Source organism: Diadema setosum, chromosome 18, assembly GCF_964275005.1.
Source record: "Diadema setosum chromosome 18, eeDiaSeto1, whole genome shotgun sequence".
In the NCBI taxonomy this organism is placed as follows: Eukaryota; Metazoa; Echinodermata; class Echinoidea; order Diadematoida; family Diadematidae; genus Diadema; species Diadema setosum.
The window spans coordinates 32,833,206-32,859,027 of record NC_092702.1 but is presented as its reverse complement, the minus strand read 5'-3'; the positions used below and the strand labels follow the sequence as shown (position 1 = coordinate 32,859,027).

Genomic DNA, 25,822 nt, shown 5'->3' with positions numbered 1-25,822 from the left:
CTTCTTACTCAGCTCAGGTGTACAATGATTGGACATATTTGATTAGTTTTAGAGTCCGTATGGATTCTTGAATACGCTGGAACAGTACTTGACATATTGGTGCGTTCACATGCGTTACTTTAGAAAATAAACACCCTATAATTGCTGCATAGAAACTTCAAGAGTTTGCATCATTGGAGTACAACAAGAGATACTTTACAAGATGTTTTACCCACCATGTTCCTGTTGATTAAATTGATACCTGAAATGCGCCAATGGTGCAACATAAATTAGAGAAAGACTTCTAATGGATGCCCTGGGAAAACAAGACCATAATACTACGTGTACAGGGAGACCCTCTTACAACAAGGTTGGTGGGACCGCAATTGTTTCCTTGTTACACATGAATCCTTGCATGTTAATGAGCAGAGGAAGATGAGGAGGACCTTACCTGAGCTTTTGCTACAAGAAATATTTTACTGTTTACAGCGGCATGAGATAGGAATCATTGCGTTGAAAAAGTCTGTAAAATCACCCATTGCCAATATGCGACAAGCATGACAAGACCTGGATGGAAACCAAAATCTATTGCGCGCACTGTCCGGGAACTTATGTGACTCAAAGACAGTATACTAGTCAGACTCGGATGCACCAATCGCCTAACTCGCCCACCATTCCATCTCCTGGTGCCTGCCCAGCTGAGAGAGGGTGTGGACCTCCACATGATGGAACCCCTGGTGCTGTGCTGTTGTCATTGTTACCATGATCATTCTCATTAATATAAGACATCATTTTTGTTACCATCGCTACTATCATAATGTCATTGCTGTGACTATTGTGTGGAGAGGAAGAGCCCCGTAGGCCTATTCGTCGTGCAATCCCAGGCATGCTCTAACAAGGCGCCCAATGCACAGGCCTCCTTGCTGGTAGGCGTGGATGATGTTGAAGTTGTTGGACGCGCCCTTGATATCGGCATAGATCTCATACCGATCATTGTAGAGGATGAAGAGTTCCTCAATGGAGTCATAAACGAAGGAGACGCATTCGTTCCCGGTACACGATATGAGGGCGTCGATGAATTTCGCCAGGCGGAAGAGCAGCATAGTCTCCTGGCAAATCTGCAAACTTTCTCTGACGTCTCGTAGGGCCTCGCCGAGAAGATACAGACCGGTATTTATCTGTAACAGGCGAGATGGAGAACAGGAGGATGATGCGCGGTAATGCTAGCAGACATGAGCTGATGACGTAAACAAAAGGCTTCTATGTTAAAGCGAAATTCGGCTTTTTTCAGCTGCGTGTATGGTGGAAATGAGTGGGGTCATTCCACGAGGCAGACACCCACAAGTCATATACGGCCCACGAAACCGACATTAAAAATAGGTCCATGAGTCATACAACCCATACAACATACAACTCATACAACGAGTTATACAGTCCGTCTCGTGAGCCTTTTTGGAACTTGTTGGGCTGTACAACTCGTGGGCCCATTTCACTTGATGTCGAACTCATGGAATTTGTTCACTTAGTGCAGTGGCGTATCTAGGGAAAACGGCGCCCGGGGCAAGCGCGAAAATTGCGCCCCTAATTTCTGAAAAAGACTAGTGTTCAACCCCAACCCCATCCCGGTAGAGACTTTAAGCAAAGTCCACATGATATGCTTTTCAAGCCCTTGAAAGGGATCTTTTTGAGGGTGATTTAAATGTAATGAATTTTGATAAATTTTGGCGAGCGAGCGCAGCGAGCGAGCCGAAAATTTGTGTATTTCAGCTGACAAAACATGGAATTCTTGTCATTTTTTGCTTGTCAAATCGTACAATTCTAATCAAGATAGTGACGGCCTTATAGATAACGATTTATCTATACCAACAAACTGAGTACTCTAAAAAATATTCTTAACTAGAGGGGCATTTCATGAAGCATTTTGTCCGACAACTTGTCGCACAAAATTTGCTTTCAGCCAATCAGAAGCAAGGATTTCAGTAGCTTTTAACAGTTTGTCAGACGAAATATCTGACAAATTGCTTCATGAAATGCCCCCCCCCCCGTACGCGCGAGTGAGCCGAAATTTGTATATTTCCGCGTCATCATCACGTTTTGTTCTTATCTCCTTTTTATTTTGATAAATTTTGGCGAGCGAGCGCAGCGAGCGAGCCGAAAATTTTTGTATTTCAGCTTACAAAACATGGAACTCTTGTCATATTTTGCTTATCAAATCTTACAATTCTAATCAAGACACAATGTATAGTGACGGCCTTATAGATAACGATTTTTACCAACAAACTGAAGACTTGAAAAAATACTCTGAATTAGTACGAGCGAGTGAGCAGAAATTTGTATATTTCCGCATCATCATCACGTTTTGTTCTTATCTCCTTTTTATTTTGATAAATTTTGGCGAGCGAGCGCAGCGAGCGAGCCGAAAATTTTTGTATTTCAGCTTACAAAACATGGAACTCATGTCATTTTTTGCTTATCAAATCTTACAATTCTAATCAAGACACAATGTATAGTGACGGCCTTATAGATAACGATTTTTACCAACAAACTAAGGAATTGAAGAAATACTCTAAATTAGTACGAGCGAGTGAGGCGAAATTTGTATATTTCCGCGTCATCATCATCACGTTTTGTTCTTATCTCCTTTTTGTTTTGATAAATTTTGGCGACCGAGCGCAGCGAGCGAGCCGAAAATTTTTGTATTTCAGCTTACAAAACATGGAACTCTTGTCATATTTTGCTTATCAAATCTTACAATTCTAATCAAGACACAATGTATAGTGACGGCCTTATAGATAACGATTTTTACCAACAAACTGAAGACTTGAAAAAATACTCTGAATTAGTACGAGCGAGTGAGGCGAAATTTGTATATTTCCGCATCATCATCACGTTTTGTTCTTATCTCCTTTTTATTTTGATAAATTTTGGCGAGCGAGCGCAGCGAGCGAGCCGAAAATTTTTGTATTTCAGCTTACAAAACATGGAACTCTTGTCATTTTTTGCTTATCAAATCTTACAATTCTAATCAAGACACAATGTATAGTGACGGCCTTATAGATAACGATTTTTACCAACAAACTAAGGAATTGAAGAAATACTCTAAATTAGTACGAGCGAGTGAGGCGAAATTTGTATATTTCCGCGTCATCATCATCACGTTTTGTTCTTATCTCCTTTTTGTTTTGATAAATTTTGGCGACCGAGCGAAGCGAGCGAGCCGAAAATTTTTGTATTTCAGCTTACAAAACATGGAACTCTTGTCATTTTTTGCTTATCAAATCTTACAATTCTAATCAAGATATAGTGACGGCCTTATAGATAACGACAGTGAAACATTTTTTCTGCTAAATATAAAATGACATGTGTGAACACAATAGACATTGTCATTTTGTCGGCTTCATCATTTTTGTTCTTACCTTCTTCTTCTATATAAAATTTAGAGAGCGAGCGCAGCGAGCGAGCCGAAAATTGTATTTCAGCTTACATAGAATTCTTGTGTGAACACAATAAACATTGTCATTTTGTCCGAGTCATCGTTATGTTTTGTTTTTATCTTTTTTTGATTTGGTTTTCTGCCCCCCCCCCCCCACCATTCTTCCTCCCCCCCCCCCTTCCGGTAAGTTTCGTCTTCTTCTTCTTCTTCTTTTCTTTTTTCTTTTTTTTTTCTTCGTTTTTTTCTTTTTTTTTATCTTCTTCTTCGTTTTTTTTTTTTGCGCCCCCAAGGAGTGGCGCCCGGGGCACGTGCCCCCCCTTGCCCCCCCCCCCCCCTAGATACGCCACTGACTTAGTGTCAAAGTCGTGTGCTGTATAACTAGTGGGCTGTATGACTTGTGGGCTGTATGACTTGTGGGCTGCATGACTTGTGGGCTGTATGACTTGTGGGTTGTACGACGTGTGGGCTGTATGACTTGTGGGCTATATAACTCGTGGGCTGTATGACTCGTGGGTGTCGGTCTCCTTGACATGCATCCAGATGAACCGCTTGGCGGAGGTCTGCGCTCTCAGTGTTTTTCTAGTTTATTTTTTTCCTAGTTATTTTCCAAATCAACGCTGGTTGTTTCAGTGTCCAGGTAATAGCATAACTTCCCCTGTTTCTTCACTGAGATAAAGTACGTCTATCATGTGTGATAATTCCTCCAGTAATGACAGACTCTGTTTTCAATCAGCTAATTTCGTGACTCACCTGTCCCAACTCGAAGGCCTCAAATGACCGGAGGAAGGTGTCGATGGTGAGTTCTCCTTCCTTCACACACTCCTGAATGTTGTCATTCGTGACCCCCAGGCCCTTGTAGATGCCCCGGAAGAGCTGCACCGCCTCACTCTCTTGAGACTGATTGGTGTATGACACCGCTGAGATTTGGGGGGGGGGGGGTGGAGAAAGTAGATCACCATGACTACAAATCTCAAAGGGGGTTGTATAAGACTCCCCATGTCAAAAACATCCTCGTCCAAAGAGTGAGTTTTGAAAGTGGCACAGAGGCTATTGTCACTTTTCTCGCAAAATGGAGTGGAGGGGGGGGGGGGGGTGAAGAGCACTTGACTTGCTCCTTTCAGAAGGCTGGGAAAATAATTACATGTATATGTCAGTAATAAGTCAAGGGAATGTGTACTCAGTAGTCTTCTCATCCAGCGATGGAAGTACCTCTTTGAGTATGGCATACAGATCCCACTGTACATACTCTCACTACGGATGATACACACGCACACACACACCTTCTCCTGTTCCCTTCCCCATCCCCCTAAAAAATACAAAAAATAACACGCCTACAAACATCGACACAACAAACTCAAGGAGATTCAAAAGGACAATTAGGAAGATACTATATTAGCGCATCACATAAATCTTTGTTTGCAAGGAAACAAAAAACGCTGTCCAAAAATCAAGGCTGCCGTTGTATCCTCTTGTTAGTACTTGGTAGATGTGTTAAATTGTCAGTAAGTTTTCGGCAGGATAGGGAGATTTGGCAGTTTTCAAACACTTTCACGTGATTGTGTATCTTCTCGACAACTCGACCATGCCTAGGCAATAGAGCATAATATTGTACAACTACTATACGACAAATAAAAAGCCAAGAAAACTGGCCTAGAAGTTTTGGCATCTTGAAGCTTCCTTCACCGTGGAAGTCTTTACACTTTCGATTGGCAGTTAGTTTTCTTTTAGAATGTTTTGTACACTTCAAATATCATTATCAGTTTAATTCTGATTATTTTCTTGTCTCGGACTTCCTGGAGTATTCTTACACATAGTACACATACTTGTATCAATGATGCTGATGTAGTTCTGGTTGACAAGGTAGCGTACATCGTAAAGTCCATTTGGAAGAAAAGCAGTCATGCTCACGTCTCCAACAGGGACGGCCTCTTCACCCGGATCCAAACGTCCCTGAACGTATCTGCGATGGGCATACATGACATTGCCAACAGTGACGTCATCGTAAGTGTAATGTATTCAGATAATATGTAGAATATGGGAGGGTGATATCATATGATACAGCCTACATGCAAGGGTTGGAGTTGAACCAACGATCTCCTGATTACAAGGCAGGCATCGTATCGACTATTTCTTTAACTCACAGTATGAACAAAGAAAATGTGTACAGCAGAAGAAAAAAAAAATATGGCAGAAAAGAGATTGACAGAATCATAGAAATATCAGATGATTATTTGCAAACACCGAGGTTGCATCCAATTTCAAACAAGTAAGGTCTTGATGATAACAAGCTTGATTAGTGACAAGTAACAAGTCTTTTCCGTCATCCAGAAAGTGGAAAAATGATTGATCCAACCAAGGAGCAAAAGCTGTAATGGATTGATGGATAAAACTGCAGATTCTATGTCTTGCGTTTACTGGTGGCAGCGCGTTGTGTTCGTGTACTAGTTTCTCATAAGCGCTCCTCGGTGACGATGGTCAAGAAAAGTCAAAACCGCACACAAAAACTCACCTGTAGTCAACATACTGGTCATTCTTGGCACCGCGTGGAAAGATAGCTACCCAATCCTTCCTCATGACCTGGTCAGCAGACACTGACCACGAGACGGTGAGGCTGTCTCCCCATCGCACCTTGCGGGGTGAGGCCTCGATGGATCGAGGAGGCTGAATCGTGATGATCTGGAAACATTTCACACATTTTTGTCATTTCTCTATCTGATTTTAGATTTTTCTCATGCCTCGCACTTTCCTCATTTCAATAGAGTCCCAATTAATTTCCTACATTATAGAAATAACTCCCCCCCCCCCAAAAAAAAAAAACCAACAACAAACAAACCGAAAAACCGAAAAATTGAAAAACAAAAGTGTGGGTATCATGTACTTCCGAGATTCTTCTCAGATGACGTCATATTCACACAACTGATGCTACCATTTCGACACAACCATATTCTTTTTACATTCAATAATACCATGCTATCATCACTAATTTCACTTTCAAGCTTTTTTATTTCCAAACCTTTTAGCCCTTCATGGGCTATTTTATTGTCTCAATATCAACATTTTACAACCAATAATCTTCAGCCATAAATCCTCATAATCCCATTTTTTTTTTTTACATTTGTCTAGTCGTGTACACAAAAAAAATGTTGGAGTGACTGCAACTCTAGATTAAACTTGTTAGCACCCGATACAGAATAAATGTATCTCTCATCTGCATGATAGTCAGTATTTTTTTTCTTCATAAATCTAAGCCTAGGAACTTTGTTGTTTAACTTGTAGATTAACCAAGATGTTGTTGCTTAATCAAAATCACAACACAGCGTCATTTGTCTTCTCTTTAAAACCAAACATATAATATTTTTTTCTAGATTAAACTTTATCTGTGCTCTAGAACCTTCATTGATTAATTTTCCTGTTTCATTCCGGATTAACTTACTAATCTCATATTCATAAAAAAAAAAAGAGTACAACATCTTTTTTTTTTCATGAAAATTGATTGTTTTGTTTTTATTTACGCCCAAATCTTTGAACACGATAGCACCCTCCTGGTTCTCATCGGACGGTATGCAAACATTTTGTTGATGTTACCTGACCGGAAGCATTGAGTGCATATGCCTCCCACCATCCCTTGTCATCGACCATGAAGTACGGAAGCGATGCAATGGCTCCATGGCTGGTGTCATGGAGAACCTTCTCCCATGCTTGAAATGATGCACCTCGTTTCATTTGCCACGCCTTCCACAATCTGCCACAAAAAAAGAAAATAAATGATAGAGTAACATTAAGCCCTGATTTTAATCATACTTCTATGTGCCAGTACATTTTAATCGTCAAGAAAACTTACAAATACGTTTGTTTTTACGAGTTACATGACAAAAACATATTGAGTGTTTCTCTTCTTCAACGATGAAAATGATTGGAATCGTATTTAGAATTAGACAACTTGTGCCTGGACACATCTTACAATTATTATATAACACCCTTATTCCTCCGTGCATGACTAATTCATATTCATTCAACATTCATATATACAATCTATACAATATTAGTAGAACACATTAGTGAAAGTTTGAGTAAAATCGGACAATCCGTTCAAAAGTTATGAGTTTTTGAAGTTTCAGTTCCGCAATCGCTGGATGTGAAGACTACTAGAGATTGGGATGTCATATGTGTAGAACGATTTCAAGAAAATAAATAAAATTCAACATATTTTCACTTTTCTCTCATAATAAAAGAGCTAAGGACTTGCCTTCTTTAGAATGCAGGAGGAGTAATATTACCCTTAACATAATTATGTCAGTTACAAGTTGAGGGAGTGTGCACTTTTTCCACAAATGAAATTTTGTGGAATTCTCTTATTTTACTTATAATTGTTCACGTGACATCATCAAACACTGTTAGTCTTCCTATCCAGCAGTGACTGCGTACAAACTTTTAAAATTCATAATTGATGTGTTCTACTTGTACTGCTGCATTATCTTCATCCATATTGTATACGAAGGTGAACTTGTCCTTTAAACACATCCATTTATAAATATTCTGTAACTCAGAATTCAATACACATTCTATTTCGTTTAAACTTTTCTAAGAACAATACAACACTGTATCATCTGCATATGAATGAAATTTACATTGTTCAATATAAGAAACCAAATCACAGACAAAAGTACTAAATAACAGAGGCCTAAGAATAATATGAGCCTCTTGGCACGCTGTTAGCTACTTAATATTGTAATCGTGCTCTCGACGAATTTATCTGAGTGCAAATATGTCGTCTTCCCAATTAACTTTCGAACCATTTTAAATAATCCTTCGACACCCCTACTTGACAAAGCTTCGGAATAAGGATATCCGTATCAATGCAGTGTCGAACGCTTTGCGTAGGTCAATAAAGACCGCATCAACATAGCAACCGTCATCTATGGCTCGATACCAGTCATCCGTGACCTTTAAAAATGACATGACAGTTGAGTGTTTTGACCTAAATCCAGACTGTTCCTTGTTCAATATGTTAACATGTTTTAAGTAGTGAGACAGTTGAGACTGCAAAATCTTTTTCAGAACTTTTGAGAGAGGCGAAAGAAATGAAATCGGCCTATGGTTGCAAGCCAGGGATTTGTCTCGAGATTTAGAGACTGGTATCATTTTTGAACATTTCCAAAGATGAGGAACCGTATATGTCCTCTGACAGAGATTAGTTGATAAGGTAATTCAGCGAATGTACTACACCAGATGCAGATAATTGTAAAATTTAACTGATAGGCCATCTAGACAAGTTGACTTTTTGGCTTTGAGTCCTCTGATGACTTTGAGTACCTCTTCCTCATTTACCACATGCAGAGAAACTAAATTGTAGTGGAACTTCATTTAAGATACACTGTTGTATGTTAGGAATTTGTGATGCCAGATATACACTGTTTCATTGAGTAAATACGGAAAATGATTATTTTTTTTGTTGACTTAAAAGACACCATAGGTGTGTGCATTTAGAGATACCTTACAATTGAAGTTACTGTAGCAGCCAAAAGTACGGTAGAGAGCTAACACGTTTTTGCAGCGCCAGGTTTGGTCCGCAGAGACAAGAGTTTGGCTTGTGGTCCTGAATTATGCATTAGAGAGGGCTACAACGAGCTTACAGTTACTGATGCATTCCGTCATAGAAGTAAGTTCCATATTTTTGGTTCATATATCAAATAATTATTGTGTGTGCTGAAAATGAGCCTCAGAGTTTGTTGGTAGAAAGACAAAGACGGTTCAATTGTCACATGTTATAACGCATACGGTACAGTGCGCACTGTGTGTGGAGGCGGTCAGTGAATTCGGTAGTCGCGCATGTAGTCTGGGCACAGTGCGCTCGATAGAGGTTGTCGTTTAACTGGATAAGTTGCATGCTCCATGAATGAAATTGTTTAATGTCTGGATGTATGAAAGGTTAGTTTAAGAGTGAAAATATGAGTCCTCTACACATCAAGTGAGTAAAGGGTTTAAATAGGCCCGATTTACATCGAGGTCAGGTCGCACTACTCGAACAAAGTTCTCAAAAGAAATAACGAGCACGAGGCAAGGTTTATTTAAAGAAATGGTACATCATTTTAATAATGAACCACACAAATGCAAATTCCATACATATTTCTTATTTAAGGAATTTGAGCACCAGCTTTATAAAGGTTGTAAATCAATGCGGAAGTTGATAGATTGTATACACAAACAGCAACAATAACATGAATGAGTTGAGTGTATTGAATAAGACTGACAAGTGTTACATGCCAGTTTATATTGCACTTAATACTCATATGTAATGTATGTAAGGAAGTTACATGGAAAAATATATGTAGGTGTATTGGATTAGAATTAATACACGATTATATAAATAGGTTTGCTGTTGAAATGCAGTTGAAATTACTGAGGGATGAACAACATCTGAAAGTGAGTTTAATGTGATACATATGCAAGCCAGTATTTTTTGTGTCCCATTCAAAACTTGAGTCATTATTGGTATTGTGTACACACAATTGAGAAAGGCATTTTCAGGCAACAGTTTATGATTCAGAGTATGCACATGAATAGAAGAGTGCCATTCAGAGATTTTGTGCATGATTAAGCCCTGTGACAATTGTGAAGGGTTACGTTGATGGGCAACTCATTTATACATGTACAGTATACTAAGGACGCCTTCCTTTCTCTTGTTTATATTTTTGCAGATTGAATAAAATGTGCAAGCAACGCCAGTCGGGCTTATGCAGACTGGATGTGCACTTATACAATACATGCGGAGTGTATTAGGCCGAATTCTTTGGAGCTACCGTGATCCATACATTCAATTTCTTCAGCTCTCCTGGGGTCTGGTGTTCCAGAGAATACAAGATGGCGGACGACGCTAAGAGTTTGAAGCACCGACGCAGAGGAGCCAAGGCTAAATTCACACGTCTTGGCAATGCTCTGGATTTCATGCTGTCAGAGAACCGTCCTGTTTGTGAAGTTTCAGAGGCTTTCAAGAGTTACAATGAAGCCTACGAAAGTCTTCAGTCACAGCATGAGGCCTACACACAGATGATAGAGGATGATGCAGAATTCGAAGCCGAAGAGAAATGGATGGAGGATTGTCAGAAAGCATTTCTCAAGCTTCAGATTAAGGAGAAGGATTACTGTCAGAAAGAGGCAGAGCATGCTATCACACAAGTCAGTGAGGATAACAATGTTCGAGAGACATCGCATGCTGCGAGCAATGATGTTCATGAGAGTCCATCCCCTGAGGGACCGGCGACAGTAACCTCACGTTTCAAGCTGGAGAAACCAAAGCTGCCCAGGTTTTCAGGAGACATAAGAGAATATATGATCTTTAAGGCAGATTTTATGCATGTTGTGCATAATCAGTACAGTGGAAGAGATGCATTAATGGTTCTACGGTCATGCTTGACTGGAAAAGCCTTGCAGTACATTAGAGGTATTGGTCAAGATTATGAGGCAGCATGGAGCCAATTAGATCTCATCTATGGGGACCCACGCATGGTGGCAGATGCAATCCTCAACGATATCTCCAGATTCAAGCCACTGAAAAGCGGTGAAGATGAGAGATTTTGCGACTTCGTGAACTTGGTTCGAAGAAGCTACCACACACTGAACGAGGTAGGGCGAGATAATGACATGAACAACAGTCATATGTTAGCCATAATAGAGAGGAAGCTAAACGAGGATGATCGAAGGCTGTGGTTTCGGAGACAAGATGAGGAAACATCGCAGACCCTAGAGTCCCTCTTGAAGTGGATGGAGAGTGAAATGAGAGCTAGGATGCGATCCTCTGCACCAGTGAGGAATGAAGCAAGGTCGAAGATGCCAGTGAACCAGATATCGGCTTCAATTCCCGCCAAGGTTTCAGAGTTTCGATGTTGGATGTGCAAAACCAAGGATGGGCACTGGACTGATCAGTGCAGAGAATTCATATCCAAGCCACAACAAGAACGTCTGAAGTTAGTAAGGGACAATCACGCCTGCTTCAGTTGTCTTAAGCAAGCAGGTAGAGAGCACCGCATGAGCACGTGCAAGAAGAGGAGGTTATGCACTGAGAGTTACAAGGGGCAGCCATGTAAATTCTACCACCATCCCCTTCTTCACCCAGATCAAGAGATGAATCAAGTCGGTATCGCCACAGTTGGAAGTAAAGAGGCAATTCTTCCTATCCTCAAGGCTGAATTCATCAAGTCAAAAACAGAAAACAGAGTGGGAAATGTGCTTTTAGACTCCGGAGCACAGATCAGTATGATCAGACAAGGATTTGCTGATGAATTGGATCTGAAAGGGACCAAAACCACCATCACAATCACCAAGGTGGGAGGAGAAACCGAGCAGCTACGTACAAAGTTGTACAAGGTTCCTGTATGTGCTATTGCTGGCAAGAGGGTGAGCACCATATCTGCTGTAGGACTGCCCAGCATTACTGAGGAGATACAGGACATTGATGTTTGCTCTATAGTTGAGAAGGTAAACTTGAGTGCAAACAATGTCAACAGAGGTAGTGGTGAAGTGGATCTGCTCATTGGGATCGACCATGCAAAGATGCACTCAGGAGAAACTCGTCAGAGCGGTAACGTAGTAATACGGAAGTCCCCTATTGGGTGGGTTGTGTTTGGAGGATCAGGGGTGAATCAGCGAAACCCACACAGAGTTTTACACGTTCAGATATCTCCACCAGTCGATTTGTCAGATTTCTGGAGTACTGAAAGCATGGGAGTACGAGCAAGTGATTGTCATTGCAAGCCTGTTAACATGAGCAAAGCAGAGAGAGATGAGTACAACTTAATCTACAACTCTTGCGAAAAGGTGGGAAACCAATGGAGAGTTCCATACCCATGGAAAAAGGACCCTCATGATTTGCCAGATAACAGAGTTCAAGCAGAAAGGATGCTCGAGTCTATAGAGAGAAAGCTGGCTAAAGATCCAGAGTACGCTGATGTCTACAACCAGCAGATGACAGACATGGAAAAGATGGGATTTTCGAGAAAGCTGACGGAAAAGGAGATGTCTGCTCATAAAGGTCCTGTGCAGTATGTGTCCCATCATGCTGTCATACGTCCAGAGAAACGAAGCACGCCAGTGAGGATTGTGTTCAACGCATCAGCGAGCTACCAAGGCCATTGCTTGAACGATTACTGGTTGAAAGGGCCCAATTTGTTGAATGATCTGTTCGGTGTCTTGCTACGATTTCGAGAGCATAAAGTAGCAATCTGTGGTGACATTTCTAAAATGTACCACAGGGTGCTCATGACGGAAGAGGATCAGCATGTTCATCGATACCTCTGGAGGGATATGCAAACTTCCAGGAAGCCTGACGTGTATGTGAAGCAAGTGGTCACATTCGGAGATAAGCCGGCAGCAGCCATAGCTCAGGTGGCACTGAGGAGAACAGCGGAAGAAGGAAAGTCAAAGCATCCAGAAGCGGCTATGGTTCTTGAGCGTGACACTTACATGGATGATATTTGCACGTCAGTCAAATCATCAGAAGAGGCAAAGGAGTTAACCAAGAACATTGATGCAGTTCTAGCAAAGGGTGGTTTCAAGGTTAAAGGCTGGCTTTCTAACATCCCTATGAAAGGCGATGAAACTAAATCAGATGAGATGAAGGTCCTTGAAGCGTTGACGGAGGAGAAAGTGTTGGGCGCTGTGTGGAAGCATGATACAGATGAGTTTTCATACCTAGTGAAGTCAACTATACTCCAGAGTGAAGCTGAGAAAGATGACTCGTACAAATGGACCAAGAGACAAATCCTAAGTCAAGTTGCCAGGATATTTGACCCGATTGGTTTTGCCTCTGCCTTCTTGGTGCAAGCCAAGATAGGTATGCAGCGTCTTTGGCAACTTGGATTAGACTGGGATGAGGAGCTGCCGCCTAGAGAAAATGCTGAGTGGGTCAAGCTATTCAGAGAAATGAAGGAGCTCAATGAAGTGACATTCCCAAGATGTTTAACCCCGCCAGAGGCAATGGGTTTGCCCAAGCTGTGTATCTTCAGTGATGCTTCGGAGGATGCCTTTGGTGCATGCGCATACCTTCGATGGCAGAGGAACGACAGCGACCGGTATGATGTCAGATTTGTGGCTGCCAAATCAAGAGTAGCACCGTTGAAAAGGTTGACATTACCCAGACTTGAACTTCAAGCGGCTGTGATGGCCACTAGACTGGATGAAGCTATCAGAGAGGAGACGACACTGGAGATGCAGGATACAATTTTCATGACTGATAGCATGATAGTGCTGGGATGGATTAGAAGCCAAGCAAGGGCTTTTAAGCCATTTGTGTCATCTAGAGTAGGAGAGATACAGAGCAAGTCCAATCCGCATCAGTGGAAACATGTAAATGGCAAGGAAAATCCTGCAGATGATGTATCCAGAGGAGTGCCAGTGTCAAATTTGCTTGAAAGGTGGAGAGATGGACCTGAATTCCTTAAACTGGCTGAGGAAGAGTGGACGTGCATAGAAATCACATCACTAAATGCAGAAGAGAACAAAGAAAGGCGTAAAGCGGAACAGGTAATGAATGCAGTCGTAACTCCAGATTGCTTGGACTGTGAGAGGTACTCGAGCTGGAAGAAGTTAATAAGGGTCACTGCATACGTTAAGAGATTTCTTCACAATGCAAAGGCCAGGTGTAAAACCGGCAGTGACGCAGCAGGAGGTGGAAGGAAAGGACCTCTCAATCCATCAGAGTTAGAGTCTGCTGAGCGGTTCTGGATCGGAGAGGTACAAAAGCCACTGCATGCCAAGATGAAACGAGGAGAGCTCAAAACGCTGAGCCCTTATGTCGATGATGGCATCATCTATGTCGGTGGCAGAGTGGGAAGGATCTTTGAGTCTTACGACAACAGGCATCCTGTGCTGTTACCAGGTCAGCATAGGGTATCGAGGCTCATCACACGACAAATTCATGAGATTGGCCATGATGGGGTGGCGACTACTGCGGCTAAAGTGAGACGCAAGTACTGGATAACCGGAGTGACCAAGCTTGCCAAGTCGATAAAGCACAGCTGTGTCACTTGCAGAAAGATGGAGTGCAAGTTGGAGTCTCAACTGATGGCCGATTTGCCAGAGCTACGCACAGCACCGTTCACACCACCCTTTCACTATACAGCGTGTGATTATTTTGGGCCGTACAACGTTAAGGTCGGGAGAAATAAGGTAGCGAAGCGATACGGAGTGATTTTCACATGTCTCAATACGCGAGCCGTTCATCTAGATGTAGCTGTCGATATTTCTACCATGGAGTTCATTCAAGTGCTTCGGAGATTTTTCGCCTTCAGAGGTCAGCCCAAGGTCTTAGTGAGCGACAACGGTACGCAGTTCGTAGGCGCAGAACGCGAGTTACGTGAGATGGTGAAAGGTTGGGATGACGTGCAGTTGAAGGAGTATTGTGCTGATCGCGGAGTGGAATGGAAATTCACAACGCCCTATGCCCCGCATCAGAATGGAAGCGCTGAAGCTCTTGTGAAAAGTTGTAAATACGCGCTTAAGAAAGCAATAGGCAGTCAAGTTATGTCCCCCTCTGAGTTGTACACATGTTTTGTTGAAGTAGCAAATCTGGTAAACCAGCGTCCGATTGGCAGGGCGCCCAATGATCCAGATGATGGTAGTTACCTATGTCCGAATGATGTTTTGTTAGGTCGCGCATCAAGTAGAGTGTCGCAAGGTCCGTTCAGGGAGACTAGGAACCCCCGACACCGTGTCGAATTCGTCCAGCGCATTGTCGATGCATTTTGGAAAGCGTGGAATCGAGATGTTTTTCCGCTACTGGTGCCTCGAAGGAGATGGAATGTGGAACGAAGAAACGTTCGCGTCGATGACGTTGTAGTGGTATCAGATCCTAATGCTCTGCGCGGAAAGTGGACCTTAGGTAGAATCGTGCATGTATATCCAGGATCTGATGGCCGAGTAAGGAATGTGAAGGTGAAAACCGCTAGGTCAGACTATAAGAGGCCGATAACCAAAGTAGTGGTAGTCTACCCAGCAGAAGGTTATGAAGACTGAAAGTTATCTCATGTTAACCTTCAAGTGAGGTTACATGTAATGTCAGCTAAACATGTCAAGTTCAGTTAACATTGTGTATATGTCAAGTATTGTTGAGAGCAGCAGTATTCAAGTGTCTAGTAAAATTTAATTGTCAATGATTTTTCACATTTTTGGAATGAGGTAAACCCCTCATTGGGGGGGAGGTATGTTTCATTGAGTAAATACGGAAAATGATTATTTTTTTTGTTGACTTAAAAGACACCATAGGTGTGTGCATTTAGAGATACCTTACAATTGAAGTTACTGTAGCAGCCAAAAGTACGGTAGAGAGCTAACACGTTTTTGCAGCGCCAGGTTTGGTCCGCAGAGACAAGAGTTTGGCTTGTGGTCCTGAATTATGCATTAGAGAGGGCTACAACGAGCTTACAGTTACTGATGCATTCCGTCATAGAAGTAAGTTCCATATTTTTGGTTCATATATCAAATAATTATTGTGTGTGCTGAAAATGAGCCTCAGAGTTTGTTGGTAGAAAGACAAAGACGGTTCAATTGTCACATGTTATAACGCATACGGTACAGTGCGCACTGTGTGTGGAGGCGGTCAGTGAATTCGGTAGTCGCGCATGTAGTCTGGGCACAGTGCGCTCGATAGAGGTTGTCGTTTAACTGGATAAGTTGCATGCTCCATGAATGAAATTGTTTAATGTCTGGATGTATGAAAGGTTAGTTTAAGAGTGAAAATATGAGTCCTCTACACATCAAGTGAGTAAAGGGTTTAAATAGGCCCGATTTACATCGAGGTCGGGTCGCACTACTCGAACAAAGTTCTCAAAAGAAATAACGAGCACGAGGCAAGGTTTATTTAAAGAAATGGTACATCATTTTAATAATGAACCACACAAATGCAAATTCCATACATATTTCTTATTTAAGGAATTTGAGCACCAGCTTTATAAAGGTTGTAAATCAATGCGGAAGTTGATAGATTGTATACACAAACAGCAACAATAACATGAATGAGTTGAGTGTATTGAATAAGACTGACAAGTGTTACATGCCAGTTTATATTGCACTTAATACTCATATGTAATGTATGTAAGGAAGTTACATGGAAAAATATATGTAGGTGTATTGGATTAGAATTAATACACGATTATATAAATAGGTTTGCTGTTGAAATGCAGTTGAAATTACTGAGGGATGAACAACATCTGAAAGTGAGTTTAATGTGATACATATGCAAGCCAGTATTTTTTGTGTCCCATTCAAAACTTGAGTCATTATTGGTATTGTGTACACACAATTGAGAAAGGCATTTTCAGGCAACAGTTTATGATTCAGAGTATGCACATGAATAGAAGAGTGCCATTCAGAGATTTTGTGCATGATTAAGCCCTGTGACAATTGTGAAGGGTTACGTTGATGGGCAACTCATTTATACATGTACAGTATACTAAGGACGCCTTCCTTTCTCTTGTTTATATTTTTGCAGATTGAATAAAATGTGCAAGCAACGCCAGTCGGGCTTATGCAGACTGGATGTGCACTTATACAATACATGCGGAGTGTATTAGGCCGAATTCTTTGGAGCTACCGTGATCCATACACCAATATTTGCAAAATAGTCATTGAAATCATTAGCTCGTTCAATGCTATTCAACTGGATTAAATGACGTATAGGTCTACTGCCTGATAAGGATTATTTCTTCAACACATCCCATGGTTGATTTATCCTATACTTGTCTGACAGTCTTTTTTTTTAGTAATTCTTTTTCGATTTCCTAATCACAGCAGAAGTAACTTTGTTTCTTACCGTCTTATACTCTCCCTATCAATATACTTAGCCTCTAAAATATGTTCGTGATTTTTATCCTTTTCATCCAAAATACACATATGTATCTTTGTAGCTTTTCCTTTTAACTTATCTCTTCGTCTTATTGATGTGATTATATCCTTTTAGTCATCCGGGGTGAATACTTATACCTGACACTTGTCTTTCTCACTGTCATATGTTTATTTACTACTTCAAGGAAAAAGCTTTTCCCATACTTTAACGGCATCATCTATAGGTTTACAGTATCTTCTCCAATATTCACTTTTGGTGTTTTAAATCATCCTAATATATAATTCAGTATCTATGTTTGTCATTTTCCTGCATATTATCGTACGCAGGTTAAATTTAGTTGTATTGCGTCTCCAAAACAAATAAGACATTGAATGGTTGCTCAGACAAATAAAGGCAACGTAGTGATAGAAATCAAGTTTTTTTTTTTCAAATATAGGCTGAGACTTTTTGTTGTTATTGTTTTGCTGCTTGTCAGGCGATGTAAGTAAAGAAGAGTCACCCAAAAATGTAAAGACTTCCCCATTTTTTTTTTTTTATTAATCCCGGAAGTGGCACAAGAAAGTGTTAAGCCCTTCCCCTTCTATTTTTTTTCTTTACTTGTCAGCCAATTAACCCCGGAAGCGGCACCAGAAAATGTGGCAGGAAAATGTCCCACCGTCATCATAAAAAAAGAATCGAAGTTCCTGCTCCCATAAAGTCGGCCCCCTGACTTTGAAAAAACATAGTGCCTCCCTTGACAACATTGGCTTCAACAAGCAAAGCTTAGGCACAGTGATTCAAATCAGAATAACACCCTCCCTCTCCCCTTCTAAATTTTATAAGTGATTTAAAACACTCACTGTCCTGACTGGTCAACGATGAATGCCTCCACGCCGAAGTGAACATTGCGAGTCATGATCAAGTTATTCTCCACCCCTGCCCCCGTGAATGGGGTCTCTCCCCCGACTTGGTACCATGAGCCCCATGTGCAATAGCTCCGGAAAGGAATGTCCAAACGGCCACAAGTGCTCTGGCCGCATTCGCGGACGATGCCATCTTTGCCCATGCCACTGACCATCAGCTTCCCGTTGAAAATGTCGTACCCCATCACATGGGCAGCCGGTTTCATGTCGGTAGAAAATGTAGGGGCATGTGCTGGTATTTGTTTGTTTGTTTGTTTGTTTTCATTTCAGGGTGACAAATAAAAATAGACAAAGAAGGGATAAATAAGGTTAGCCAAACAAATCAAGCTTTACTATATTTAGCCGACTACACATCCTACTGTAAAAGACTAGTAAAGTTTCTGGAGTGGTTGAATCGTATAGGAGATCTGTTGACACTGAGCTATAACATTTCCAGAAATACTGCACTGTGAGCTTTATCCTATTGTGCACTTAAAGGGAAGGTAAACCCAAAGAGCAATGTGGATTGAGTGAAAGCAGCAACATTAGTAGAACACATCAGTGAAAGTTTGAGAAAAATCGGACAATCGATGCAAAAGTTATGAATTTTTAAAGTTTTGGTGTTGGAACCGCTGGATGAGGAGACTACTAGAGGATATGACGTATGAGTGGACAACAATACAAAGAAAATATAAAAGATATTCAACAAAAATTCACTTTTCTGGAATTATGAAAGAGCAGTGGACCAACCGCTTTCAGAAAGCAGGGGGAATAATTGCTACCCTTAACATATGTCAATATCAAGTTGATGGAATTTGTAATTTTCATGAAAAATGGATTTTTGTAGTATTTTCTTTATATTTTCTTGATATTGTAGTCCACTCATACGTCATAACCTCTAGTAGTCTCCTCATCCAGCGGTTCCAACACCAAAACTTTAAAAATTCATAACTTTTGCATCGATTGTCCGATTTTCTTCAAACTTTCACTGATGTGTTCTACTAATGTTGATGCTTTCACTCAATCCACATTGTTCTTGGGGTTTATCTTCCCTTTAACCATATACGCTACATGTATGACTTCACTTTTGAGGGGATATACATAATCTTGGGAAGGGAAACATAATCAAGTCACTAAAATCACAATTTTGACGGAATTCATATGAATCAGTGAAATTAGCAGAGTCAATGCTTTGTATTCTTTTGACTGATTTTAAAAGGAAGTATTCTCCACTTTCATTAATTAAAAGTGAATTGGAACATTTCAGCGCAGTTTTCCTTTAAGAGGTTACGCATATTATTAATTTGATGGGGTGATTCCACCATTAAGTTATATAGAGCTACTGATTATTGAGGTCTTACCCATGGTTGTCCAGTCGGCAAAGCTGTGATCATTGTGTTGCCATGTCCTATGCATCTTGCCTTCCGTAGAGAGCATGAAACCCTCGTACTTGCCCGTGAAGGGGTTCAGAACGAACGTAGCATCGGTGCCGAGGATGGTAGAGCCAGCCAGGAGATCCCAGGAGCCTAAGCTTTTAGAGCTTCCTGCAAGATACAATACCATCACTGCATCTTGCAAACAAACCAGTAACGGCTAGAGGTCAACAAACTTTTTCCACATGTTCATACCAATAAAGGTACTGACTAAATAGCAATCTTTTAGTCTGTGGTTTCATGGCGTCATAGCCAGGGGTTGTGAACTCGGAAACTGTATGGGACTAACATATTTTGATCAAGGCAGAGGAGTACTTGAAGAGAGAAGCACTTGTAAAATAATCGTTGTTGTTTGCGGGTATTCTGTTTGTAACCTAAAAAGCTGGCTCTAAATCTATACATGAAATGGCTACTTCACTTTATCCCAACTTGGTTGCCTATACCTTACATACCATACACTATACAGCATAATCAAGCACAGAGGTACAAATAGGTTACAACAAAATGCAGATTTGAATTAGTTAATACATTTTCAACTAGAAATGTTGCAACAGATAATGGAATGCCTCTGCCATATCGCATGGTTCTCCCAATAGGTCTATAGTACGTCTTGACAATGCGAGACTACAGTTTTTTATGATTGGTAAAACATTGGAATAAAATATTTGAAAGTTTGGCACAACTACAAATGTGTTGAGTATTTACATTCCTTGAAGCAGGTTTCATTTGGATGGCTAAATTGTTCGGAAAGCAAGTATTTGGGAATTTGAGAATTTTCATTTGAACTTTGACCCTTGCCCTTTGACCCCATGGCCAACAACCTTCTTAAAATAATCACTAACTGGTAACATTACATTTTTGACAATACTTCAAGCCTCTTTCAAAATACGGAAAATTTGTGACATTTCAACATTTTCACTTGATCTTTGACCCCGTGGCCTAAGTCTTTCTCAACAGAATCATTGTGAAATATGCATGGATATACCCGGATTATGTTTATGCAGTGACTAATCTCTGAGTTATGAAGAAAATATGTAATTTCAGCTTTGAATAGTAGAATCTTAGCATTTGACATTTGACACCTTGACCCCAAATTCCCAAGATAATCATTGTCAGACAGAACATGCATCTGCACTACATTTCATGAAGATATCTTGATTTCGAGATAAGGAGGAAAAAATAGTGAAAATGTAGCATTTTCACTTGAGCCTTGACCTTTGACTTCATTCCCTGGAGAACCTTTTGGATTATGGTAATACATGAATATACTAAGTTTCAAGGAAATGCTTACAGGCATTGCATAGATATGGGGGAAGTAATGAAATTTTAAGAATTTTACATTGACCTTTGACCCTGAGCATGTGCACCCAAAAGTTGATAGACACAACTTTGTCCGCTCATACATAATACACATTAGTATGCCAAGTTTCACTTTGATACCTCAAACGGTTAAGTTACGCTATCCACAAAATCGATTACTGACGGACAGACGGAAAGTGGACGGACGGACGGACCGACGGACTGACAGACAACCCGAAAACATAATGCCTCCGTCGACACTTTATGGCGGAGGCATAAACATTATAATGGCAGGTGGTTGACTGGGAGTGCAGTACGGATGTACTGGAAAATTGTTTCACAATGGCTATTGACAAAATGAGAGTAAGACAGAGAGAGGGAGAGAGAGAGAGAATTCCGAGGTGATTGTTGGTCATTTTGGTGTTTGCATTTATTCAAGTCTGAATTATTCACTGAATGTAAACCTTGAAGGGATCGTATAGTTTTGGCTGGGGCCTAACTTCCGGTTTCTTATATTTTTGAGTGAGATGATGAGAAACTTCTTTTGAATTTTGAAAGTGCATGCATGTAATTCCAAGAGGAATTCGACGTTTATTTGATGAAAATTCGTTTAGAACTGCCTGAAATACCCAAAATAGGGCAATCCTTATAACAGGTGTGACCCACCTTTTATCACGATCGCTTTGTATTACTTTGTTTTTGGATGTCTCAGCCTTTCAAAAACTGATACTTGTCAAATAAACTTTGAATTCCTCTTAGAGTGGTATGCTCTGTACTATTTCATAAGTGGTTTCTTGGTATCTCGCAAAAAGTTTAAAGCCCAATCGTCACTTACATCAATACTAACACCCCTTTACATGTATTCTGTCTCAGGAAACCTGGATGATAATCTCGTAGTGTGGTAATCTTTCGGGAAGGGAGTAGGATAGAATAAGGAAGCAATTACACTGAAACTGCTTTAAACTTGCACGAAAGAACGATATCAGCTCTCTTCAAAGTCAGTAATGTTACTGTTTTCTTCTTCCGCTTTAAGATTAAACACAACTGCAATAGTAGTCACCAACTTATTTGATGTTTAATCCTCTGCATGACACATTAATTTCTTGTCCATAGGTTTGTGTGTGGAATTTGTTCACATTTGACTTATTGGCACAGAAAGAATCAAAGGATGACACCAAGAGTTCTTCATAATATTGTTTTTCTTTTTTCCCGTAAATTTTAAATTATGACTAATTCATCTGTTTTGCAAGAAGCACTGCCCATCATTGGATGGCTGGGTATTACTCTTGTGGTTAATGTACACTGCATTATCCTACACTAATGACTATAGTACGCAAATAATGTTCTAACCTCGGCACCAGTAGAGCCTTGATTCACTGGCGCTCAGCGATCTAGCGAACACCATGAGAATCTCCCCGTACAATACGGCTGAGACAGAGTCCACCAGTGCACCCCGCGCACTCTCTGCGGGTAGCATGTTGGTCCCGATTTGGGCCCAGGGGCTGAAATCGAGAAAACTCAGCAAACTTTGCGTGGAGGAGTAGACCTGGCCATCTGCTGCCTGAATGAATATCTTTTTTTTTTTTTTTTACAAATAAGATAAAAATTATACAAAAAATATACATATATATATTTTTTTTATTCTACTTCTAAAAATCCCAAATGAACTTCTTGCACCTTTGAACTTTCCTCCAGATTCCGGACTGGGACCAACATAAATGGGCATATGAGGGTATATGGACAGAATAAAACATGATAAGTCAGTATACAAATCACTTTCCACTTACACCTTGATTTAACACTGAAACGACCATCATCTTAAAACTCTAATGACATCGTATATTAGACGTGTTAGACACATTGTTGCCGGAACTGGAAGAGTTAACATAGTCCTAACACACCGTAGACTAGTCACTCTTCTTCTTTTTGCTAAGGGGGAGTGGCCAACCTTTCTCCCCAAAGGTGACAGCTGGGGGGGGGGGGGGGGGTAAAGGGAAAAATCCAGTCCAAATATAAGTTAGTCTGATAAGAAAGAGTAAAATATTATGAGTTCAACTGTTAGATTTTGATCGAAATCGGATGAAAAATGAGGAAGTTATGACATTTTTAAGTGTCGCTAATTTTTCAGGAAACGGTTCTTGAACGGTCAATATGAATATGCAAATGGCAAAGTGAGCAAATCATCCCCTCACAACTTGCCATGTAGTTCGTACATAGAATTCTGAAATTTCCCGTTTTTCATTCAAACGCAATTATGCCCGAGTCTCAAATCCTGATATATGTAAATGATCACTTTTCTGGGGCTATTCAACCAGGAATAACATCATGTTCCACACTTCAATGACAGTATTGGAAACACTGAATTTACGTCATTTTTCTGTACACGATCAATGTAAAATTGTGAATAAGTTATGACATAAAATATGGCTAGCTAACTCATTTGCATATTCATGTCCACTGTACGAAAACTGTTTTGCAGAAATTAACAAAACTTCAAAATGTCATAATTTCCTTATTTTCATCTGATTTCAGTCAAATTTTTACCGGTAAACTCGTAAGATTTTACTTTTTTTATTTTTCAGGCGGAGTTATATTTGGACTAGATTTAAACCTGTTTAAACTCCCTACACCCACCCCCCCATCCGCCACTGCAAGACACCCTATAGCTGTTCCTGATGCACTGTTAAATGACTTTGTGTAATACCAAAGTTAATCATTGAAGCTGATAGCAGTGGCGTAGCCAGGATTTGATCCTAGGGGCGTAGGGTGAGGGAGGGGTGTCTCCCTCCCGCAGTTAAAACTTTTTGCACTTTGATGTTGATGCGTGTTTGGCATGTTTTTTTTTTTTATACTTGAAACAAACCTCTGGTTTAAGTACTTAGGCAGCAGTATTTTAATGTAAATCAATAATATTTTGAACAATATGCCTACAAGGACCTAATTTGAATAAATCTATAGAATGTATTCTTACAATGAATATCACGAAAACTTCATGTTTAACAATAAAACAGAAAGAGCATGAACACGAATTTCTATTGGTGACGGTGGGGTGGGGGCACGGTAGGCGAAATAATTGAACCCTCACAAAAAAAAAGGGGAATATCAACCAAAAAGACATGACATACTCGAGTATTATGGCCGCAAGCAGGACTTTGGGGGGGGGGGGGGCGCAAGGTGCAAAAAAAAAGTTTGACATAGAAACTCTGGATATTGGATAGAAATGCCCAATTTGCAAACTTCTTAATTTAGCCAATTCTAATGCAGGAAGGAACAGCATGAAAGATAGAGAGAAGGAAAAAAATCATACAAGGACATAATACTGTATGTCCATGCATGCTATTCCTCCAGCGCACGTTTTTTTCCTTCTTATTAAAAACATGCAATTGATCAATTAATATGGGCTCAAATATTGCAATTATTGTCTGGCGTGCTTCGATCCGCTTTCATGATGGAGGGGGATGGGGTGGGGTGGCGAAACTTGGAAGATCATGTGCACGGGCATGAAGGGAACGGAGCGCGACAGAGCGGGGTGAGGATGTATAGGACAATATTGTAAGAGGGGAATCCCCCTCCCACGTGAGGGTGATTTTGCATTTTCAGACCTGAAATTCAGCGATATGGTGCAGACTTCTGGTAAAATACTAAAAACACTGGTGTGTGCGCGCATCAGCAAAACAGTAAGGAATATAAATAGGGCCTATTTAGGAAAATGTTCATGCCTAAATCTGATAGACTCCTCCTGATTCAATGAAAGAGAGTGTTTAACCCCTCGGAGTCTGAGATACCATGAATTTCCATTAGCCGATAGCATTAAACATGACAAACCCACTTTCTGCATTTTACGGATTAATGTATAGCTAACAATATTTTGTTGATCATTGTGATATGTGTCCCCAGTAAAGCAGGCTTATAAAGTATGTTGTATACGAAGGGAAAACAAACATACAAACCAACAAAAACACATCGTACTCTACATTGAGCTTTTGAAAATTACAGCTAAAAATATTTACCTGCGTTTGATTTAGCTCTGAGTAGACGCAAACAGGATTGGACAGCAACTGATTTTGCGGCGGCGCACCGATGTTTGTCCATTGGCTCCAGGCGGCGTTGGGCGAGTCGGAGTTTCGGTAGGATACCTGCACGACTACAGACGGGGTGTCAAAGAATTGTACAGTGCTGTCGGCGACTGTCCGAACAGCAAGAGTGAGATTGGCATTTCCGATCCTATTTTTCACGACACAAAGACGGGATGGTTTGAAGCAAAGGCAAAGGGGAAGGCACACGAAGGTGCAAGCTAGAACTGCTACAGTAGAGCGAAACATTATTTTCGAATAGGCCCTAGGACTGTAGATCAGAAGATATGTCTGTTATCGTCGGGGATATGTTCCGCGGAGACTACGTCTGGCTTCACAGAATCCCTCTCCTATAAAACCGTAAATTTTTTTTTTTTTAAATTTTATAACACACCTCCGGACATCAGAAGGATTTTTCTGCCTAGCCCTACTATAGACGGAAAGATCAGTCCGTAATCATTGTAGGGGATCGGATATGTTCCGCGGAGACTACGACTGACTTCACGGAATCACCGTCAAAGTCAAAAATTGATGATAACATCTCCGAACAGACGGGTTTTTCTGTCTAGATCTGTTACGTACTTGCGCTTCACCTGGCTGGGGGGGGGGGGGGGGATGCACGGAGAATCCATCACCCATGTAACTGTCGATGCGAGAGAGAAGCTGATTGCGACATCTTTTCAGTCACGTGATCGTGGTTAGTCAACGTGTTACAAGACCGTGTAATCGTGGGAATCCCCGGCCCTGCAACCCATGAGTATTCTGGCTTCCAGACCGTCTGCTCGTAATAGCTTTCTCCCTACAATATTAACGCCCTCTAACGACAAAAGAAGTACATAATAGCAGATGAAATCTTTGAAGGCTTCCGTGGCGGTAGAACGTTGTGT

At 40.8% G+C, this 25,822-nt stretch overlaps 1 protein-coding gene across 1 annotated transcript; it reads right to left on the bottom strand.

The window, feature by feature from the left end:
• Window positions 1-842: 842 nt before the first annotated feature.
• Window positions 843-25,184, bottom strand: LOC140241689 (uncharacterized). Its single transcript, XM_072321433.1, has 9 exons — window positions 24,873-25,184; window positions 22,213-22,435; window positions 19,492-19,674; window positions 18,089-18,383; window positions 6,998-7,154; window positions 5,922-6,088; window positions 5,236-5,372; window positions 4,163-4,329; window positions 843-1,157 (listed from the first exon to the last, which is right to left on the bottom strand). Exons 1-9 carry the CDS (start codon window positions 25,182-25,184, stop codon window positions 843-845), a joined length of 1,956 nt encoding a protein of 651 aa, XP_072177534.1.
• Window positions 25,185-25,822: the final 638 nt, after the last annotated feature.